The 8,041-nt window shown below is 39.1% G+C and overlaps 1 protein-coding gene across 1 annotated transcript; it reads right to left on the bottom strand.

Annotated features, from left to right (window-relative positions):
* Nucleotides 1–4,962: 4,962 nt before the first annotated feature.
* On the bottom strand, nucleotides 4,963–5,484 carry LOC145821326 (uncharacterized). The gene has a single exon (XM_082917833.1). The coding sequence runs from the start codon at nucleotides 5,482–5,484 to the stop codon at nucleotides 4,963–4,965; it is 522 nt and encodes a 173-aa protein (XP_082773959.1).
* Between the last annotated feature and the right edge of the window lie 2,557 nt (nucleotides 5,485–8,041).

Raw genomic sequence — 8,041 nt, forward strand, 5'->3', positions numbered from 1 at the left:
AGTAACTCCCCACGGAGCACTATTTCCATTCAACCACTAAGCAATGGCCACGGGCAATTCTGACTCCCCCTTGGTCAAATATTTTAATGTTACTTACTGTAACTACCAATGATGCCCACGTACCAGAGTTACGTACCCGAGTCATCACATCACGGTCTGCCCAAGGGAACGGTCTATGTTGTGACACCCGCACCACCAACCTTATATCGCCTACACCGATAAGAGCCGAAATACCTTCCCGTGCCATGTTAGGGTTCGCAACTCACTTGCGCAAGATTCTAAGCCGGGCTCATCCCACCACTTTTACATTTTAATGTATCATTGGTTAAATTTCGTGTTTCTTTATTTGTTGAGATATTCTCAAAAATTCAAAATTTAATTACCAATAATGTTATACCAACTCATTAGAATCCCAACATAAAATATTACATATGTCACACAATAATAAACAATTGTACAAAATTTAAATAAACAATTTATTTAAACTATGGTATGAAATAATAATGTAGATACCAAAACAAAAAAGAAGAAATAAATCATAATTACACACATGCATGGACTTTTAATCTATAAGATTAAACTAGCACAATATTAAATAAACCACAATACACCGATACATGGATTGCTAATTTACAATGTTCGATAAATTAGACCAACACAATAACTGATTTTTATGCAAATAAATAATTGAAGTGACGATCTTAAATCTGTCCAGAAATTTTCAGGTTATACCTTAGGTAATAAAAATTATAAATAAATTGTTTATATAGTTCTAAAATTCGTGAAAATGTACAGAATATTCAATAAATATGTTTAGGTCATTTTTCAGAAAGAATTTCCCAAAAATAAGTTATAAATAAACAATTGAAGAGATAGTTTTTTATTCCTCCTTAATCTGTCAAAATTTTCAGAATATATATCTTGCAAATACAATTATAAATAAATTACTTATACAACTCTAAAATTCATATAATTCTACAGAATACTCAATAAACATGTTATTGTCATTTTTCAGAAAGCATTCTCCAAAAATAAATTATAAATAATTCTTAAAAATTCCAAGAGTGTTTATGACACAGATTTATCACATTTTCTTAAATTAATTCCATACTTAAATTTATAAATAAATTCCATGATCTAAAAATTTATTATGAAACTAGACTTCTCAAATTTCATTTTTTTCTTGGAAATTATCAGATTTGGTTTAATATAAAAAATTTAATGATTTTTCAAACACATAATAAAATCTGCCTATAGCTCCAGATTTGGTTAAAAATATTTATAAATTCGTACAAAAAATCAATAATTGTTGAAAAATTTTGTGGATGAACTAGACATCATTATAAACAACGTTGTAGAAGAAATCATCTTCAAAATTTGAGTATAAAATTGTCTAAAAATTTTTACAACTTTCTGGCAGATTTAAAGGGGCAAATAACATCTTCAATAATCTTTATAATGACATAAACTACACATGCAAGTCCAAATTCCACAATATTATCATGATTTTCAGACTATCAATATTTAATATACCATCATGAAATTTTTATACAATTATAAATAAAATCCTATTTACAAGTTTAGACAATTTATCATATGTATATAATCTGAAAATTTCAAATATCAAACAAAATGAGAGGATTGAGAGGGTTTTCTTACTTAGTAATAGGGTGACAAAATGGTTGAGAATTTTGGCTTCCGTAATCTCCTACTCTTCTTCCTCTCCTATTACTAAGCTTGGTTGCTTCAGGGATTTCTCTCTCTTTGTTTTTTCACCGAATGCTTGCATGCACACCTATATACAATGAAGGCTTGCATGCATATATAAATATACAATGCTTGTTGAGCACATCTCTCTCCCTCTCTCTCTTTCTTTCTCTTCATTCTAAGTTCTCTTTCTCTCAATTCCATGAGCACAATCAGCTCTTTTTCCCTAAACAAGCATGCAAACCAACATGTGGAAAGCCTCCACCGAATTTCTACAAAGGTTTGATTCCCCCTTTTTTTTTTTTGTATATGTGTGGGTTTCTGAAAATTGATACACTAAGATTTTTAACTAAGGTATTTAGTAAGAATAATTATCATATTGAATCCTAATTAAAATAATTTATAAACAACAAATATTGAACACCCACGAAATTATTATTCTTAATAATGTCTTTGTTAGTGATTGAATTGGGTCAATTTAAAACTAACTTTTACACGAATATACAATTCAGATAGACTGTAGATAAAATTAATTAATTAATTAATTAATTTTTTTTAAGAATAATTAAATGTGGGGTTTTCACAATCTACCCTCCAAAAAAAAAAAAAAATTCGTCCTCGAAATTATTTTGTACCTTTAGACTCAAAAAGCTGAGGGTAATTGGCACGTATCATATCTTCTTGTTCCCACGTTGACTCTTCCGTCCCACGATGTCTCCAAAGAACTCGAACCAATGGTATGGTTTTACCTCGTAATTTCTTCTCGCGATGATCTGAAATCTTGATAGGTTTCTCTTCAATTGTCACATCTTCATCAAGATTAATTTCCTCCCAATTGATGATGTGAGAAGGGTGTGGCTCATATTTCCGTAGCATAGAGATGTGAAAAACATTATGTACTCCGGCCAGTTGAGGTGGTAAAACCAAGCGGTACGCCACTTCTCCTACTTTGCTCAGGATTTTGAAGGGTCCCACATACCGAGGTGCAAGTTTTCCTTTCTTCCCAAATCGTGTAGCACCTCGACGAGGTCGAACTTTGAGAAAAACATGATCCCCTACTTCAAATGTTAAGGGTCGTGTCCTTTGATTCGCATAGCTCTTTTGTCGACTTTGGGCTGTGGTTAGCCGTTGTTTGATCAGTTTTATCTTCTCAGTGGTCTCCTGAACCAAGTCTGGTCCTAACAAGGTTACTTCCCCTACTTCAGTCCAACAGACTGGTGACCGACAAGGTTGCCCATAAAGTGCTTCATACGGTGCCATTTTGGCTTGGAAACTATTGTTGTAAGCGAACTCAACGAGAGGTAGGTGTTTCTCCTAACTTCCCTTAAAATCTATAACGCAAGCTCGAAGCATATCCTCCAAGGTTTGTATCGTCCTTTCAGACTGCCCATCGGTTTGTAGGTGAAATGTTGTGCTCAAGCATAACTTTGTTCCCATTGCCTTCTGCAAGCTCTACCAAAACTGAGAAGTGAATCGAGGATCACGATCAGACACGATGCTAACCGGCACTCCGTGTAATCTGATCACTTCTTTGATGAACAATCTACTAAGTGAATCCAACGTATCTGATGACCCGACAGGTAAGAACCGGGCTGTCTAAGTTAATCGGTCTGCCACCACCCACACGCCGTCATGTCCCTGTGGTGACCGAGGCAAACCCGTCACAAAATCCATAGTTATGTGTTCCCATTTCCACTCCGGAATTGGTAAGGGTTGAAGTGTTCCTACCGGCCTTTGATGTTCAGCCTTTACTTGTTGACATGCCAGGCACTGAGACACAAACTTTGCTACATCCCTTTTCATTCCGCCCCATCAATATTGGCGTTTTAAGTCTTGGTACATCTTAGTACCTCTCGGATGTACTGCGAACACTGAATGGTGGAATTCCTTGAGTACCTTTTCCCTTAGTGAGTTGTCGCTTGGCACGAACATTCGACCTTGATATTTCAAACTCCCATCAGTGTGAATTTCCCAACCAGGCATGGCTTCACTAGATTCCATTTGTATCTTGATGAATGCTACCTCCTGATCGTACTTTTGTGATTCCAATATCTTGCTCGAAATTTTAGGTGTAGCGATCTGAGCACCAAGGTAAGCCTCTTCATCTTGAACCCCCAATTGTACCCCAAATTCATTGAGCGTTCCAACCATATTCCATTCTCTAAGTGCTAAACTAGCAACAATCCCTCTCTTCTTGCGACTTAGGGCATCTGCCACCACGTTAGCCTTGTCGGGATGATAGGAAAGGGTAAATTGATAATCCTCGAGATACTCCATCCAACGTCTCTGACGCATGTTTAAATCCCTTTGGGTGAACAGACACTTCAAGCTTTTGTGATCGGTGAATATCTCAAACTTTTCACCATACAGGTAGTGTCTCCAAATTTTGAGTGCGTGAACTATAGTTGCTAACTCCAAGTCATGAGTGGGATAATTCTTTTCATGGTTCTTTAATTGCCTTGATCCATATGCCACCACCTTGCCATTCTGTATCAATACGCACCCCAGACCTTCTTTGGAAGCATCACAATACACGTTGTACCCAACGTCACGTTCCAGCACTATGAGAATAGGGGCACTCGTCAATCTTTTCTTGAGTTCTTGGAATGAATTTTCACAAGACTCTTTCCATTCAAACTTTACCCCCTTTTGAGTCAAATGTGTCATTGGTTTGGCCAATTTTGAAAAGTCTTGAATGAATCTTCGATAGTAACCGGCCAATCCTAAGAAACTACGAATCTCAAATGTGTTCTTAGGTTGCTTCCATTCTGTCACTGCATCTACTTTAGTTGAGTCTACTGATATTCTCTTTTCAGATACCACGTGACCCAAAAACTTTACTTCCCCCATCCAGAACTCACATTTACTAGCCTTAGCATACAATTGGTTCTTTCTTAAAGTTTGAAGTACAATTCTCAAATGTTGTTCATGGTCTCCTTCAGACTTGGAGTGCACCAAAATATCATCTATGAAAACTACCACAAATTGATCTAAGTAAGGCGTGAATAATTTGTTCATTAAGCTCATGAACACGCCCGGTGCGTTGGTTAGGGCAAATGGCATCACTATGAATTCATAGTGGCCGTAACGGGTTCGAAACGCAGTCTTAAGAATATCTTCTTCCCGAACACGAAATTGGTGATACCCAGACTTGAGGTCTATCTTTGAGAAATACTTTGCCCCTCTAAGCTGATCGAAAAGGTCATCAATTCTAGGTAGTGGATACCGATTCTTAATGGTGACTCTATTGAGTTGTCAGTAATCAATGCACAACCTACGTGTCCCATCTTTCTTTTTAGCAAATAAGGCTGGTACTCCCCACGAGGACGTGCTTGGCCTTATAAATTCCTTGTCCAACAATTCTTGCAACTGCGCTTTTAGCTCTCTCAATTCAGCTGGTGCCATACGATGTGGTGCCATCGAGATCGGTGATGTACTAGGTGGTAGTTCAATGGTAAAGTCCACTTCCTGTTTTGGGGGTAGTCCTCGTAACTCCTCTGGAAACACATCAGTATACTCGCACACCACACGAGGTAGCCCTAGTTCCATACGATCTTTGTCTTCCAGAACTAAGCTGGCTAGCCACCCAGCTAGGTGATCATGCCACTTTGACTTTCCAAATGTTAGTGATAGGGAATCTTGTTTATCCCCCTTAAATTGAAATCGCGTTCCATCCTGAGAGTAAGCAGTCACCGTCTTTCGATGGCAATCAATGGTGGCTCTATGGGCTGATAACCAGTCCATTCCTAGGATAACGTCAAAATCTGAAATTTCCATGACTCGTAGGTCGCAAGTTAAACGTAAGCTAGTTCACATGATTTGCATACGAGATCTACTCGAGTTTGACCTCCTAGCGGTGAAGCTACACTCATAGGTGCTTCTAATTGTTCAGGCTTTAATCCCAAAGTTGCAACACATGAAGCAGATATGAAAGAGTGTGATGCTCCAGAATCAAAAGAGACTTGTACACAAGAGTTCATAAGAATGAGTATACCTCGAATCACTGAAGGATTTCCATCGTCTTTTCCTTCTTGGAGTGCAAAGACTCTTCCGGTGGCGCCTTGGTTTGGCACCTAAGGTTTCCTTGCATTGGCATCTCTTGGTTGTTGAGTCCTTGATTACCCCACATTCCGATTAGCTGGCGGCTGACCTCTGCCAGATTGGGAATTTTGCGTAGCTCGCGTTCCCTGAGTTGGTATGCATTTCTTTGTTGAGTGGCCTCCCTTTGATTGATGTAGTAGCCTGACCTCTGAGGGCAATTGTTCCTAAAATGCCCTTCTTGGCCACATTCATAACACCTTCTAGCCCCTTCCCTATTACGCTGTTCAGGATTGTACCCTTGCTGTTGTTGTGGCCCCCTCGCATAAGGTGCCGAGGCAGCAGGGGTCCTGTTGTTCCTTGAGGGTCCTCCACTTCTTGGCTGGTTGGTTCTAAACTGCTGACCTTGAGTCCTTGCAGTGTCTATCTTTTCTCTTTCTAGGGTAAGAGGCCTATCTACTACCTGTGCATAAGTAGGTAACTGCACTGCAACCAGCTTGTCTCGGATCCCCGAGTCGAGTCCCCACTCGAAGTGCCTTACCTTATCTGTTTCATTTGCCACTATAGCTGTGGCATGGCGAGAAAGGGCCTCAAATCGATTGGCATACTGTGTCACAGTCATGCCTCTTTGTTTCAGTTGGAGAAATTCTTGGATCATCTCCTGCCTTACTGAGTTTGGGAAGTACTTTTCCATAAACAATTTTTCGAATTATCTCCAAGAGAGGTCTGCCACCTGACGGCTTTCCTTAGTCATCGTCCACTAGAAATCAACCTCCCCGTCAAAGAGAAATGACGGAAGGGACACTTGGTCCTGCTCGTTCTGAATTTCTAGTGTCTCCAATATTTTCTTCACTTGCCTTATCCATGCCTCAGCCACGTAGGGATTGGGTTCTCTGAAAAATTTTTGGCGCTTGAGTTTTTGAAATTTCGCTATTGATTCTGCTTTGTTGTTTTCACGCCTGGGTTGGTTTCTTAGTTCATTAATAATTGCCCGAACGAAATTCATAACGTCACTGTTGTTGTTGTTGTCATTGGATCCATTTGCTCTAGTTCTTCCTACCATCTTCTGTACCCTTTATTTATTTATTTATTATTATTATTATTATTTTTGCTTAAAAATAAAATGCCAGCAAAATAGTCCAACACACAAACTTTTAAATACTAGGATTTCATTAATGATAATAAAAGATCAGTACATTCATAAAAGAAAGAGGAAAACACAAAAAAAAGAAAATTCATTCTACCCCTGCCTATTTCATTTTTTTTTTATACCAAAAACCCTAAGTTAGAAGCTAGGACTATTACAATTAAGTGCTACAAAATTTGTTGTTGTTGTCCTAACTTCTACACTTGTCATTTCCTAACTAAGAAAATAGGCACAACGTTGACGCACTGTTTCCTCAAACTCCCATGCCTCATCGGGTAGCCCATAACACTCCCAGCAGACAAGGACCATCCGCACTCCATTCTGACCCACCATTCGCCTAATCACGCAGGTAGGAAGCTCGTGATACATGGCAGCTCTATAAAAATTCACCAATGGATCTAGGGTTCGGACAACGTGACCGAAAAGAGGATGGGTAGTCCGGATATCTTGTAGCAGAAACTCATCGCCCTTGTTTGCGACGTATTGCGGAGGTAGGTTCCATACTCGATAGAAATTATTGTCCAGATATTCTCTTATCTGGACTGGCCTGATAAACATATCTTTTCTAGGTGAGCTCCTCCAATAGCACATCCTAGTAGGGGTAACCCTCACAAATACTGCCTTTCCATATGGCAGGATGGGTGGCACCATTATATGCCTCAAGGTCGCCTCAGGGCCGCCTCAGGTCCGTCCTCTATCGAGGATTCAGGATCAGACTCCATCATTTCCTGATCAGAGTCAGACTCAGGATCGGAGTCACCCTCAACTCCTACTTCTAACTCTTCTTCCAAGTTCTCTTCTGGCTCTTCTTCTAGGTCCTCCTCTGGATCCTCTTCCCAGTCACTAGGTTCATCTAACATCTCAAGTTCTTCCTCTAATTCCAAGTTCTCTTCTGGCTCTTCCTCTGGGTCCTCTTCCCAGTCAATAGGCTCATCTAACATCTCAGGTTCTTCCTCCAACCATTCATTTTGATTTTCGTTTGCCATCTACAAAGATAAAAATTTTACTTAGTAACTAAAAATGCTCACTTTAACCACTAATAAGTTATTTAACAAGCAAGCTTAGGGTTTCGCAAGGTCTCAAGGGTTTCTCAACCTAAGCTCTGATACCATACTGTGACGCCCCAAATCTAAGGACATTATAATAAGA

This window comes from Camellia sinensis, chromosome 3 (genome assembly GCF_055761805.1).
Source record: "Camellia sinensis isolate YWXY chromosome 3, ASM5576180v1, whole genome shotgun sequence".
Classification (NCBI taxonomy): domain Eukaryota; kingdom Viridiplantae; phylum Streptophyta; class Magnoliopsida; order Ericales; family Theaceae; genus Camellia; species Camellia sinensis.

What these genes read in the sequence shown, in the direction of transcription:
- LOC145821326 (XM_082917833.1), bottom strand. Translation starts at nt 5,484, where the DNA reads ATGGAAATTTCAGATTTTGACGTTATCCTAGGAATGGACTGGTTATCA.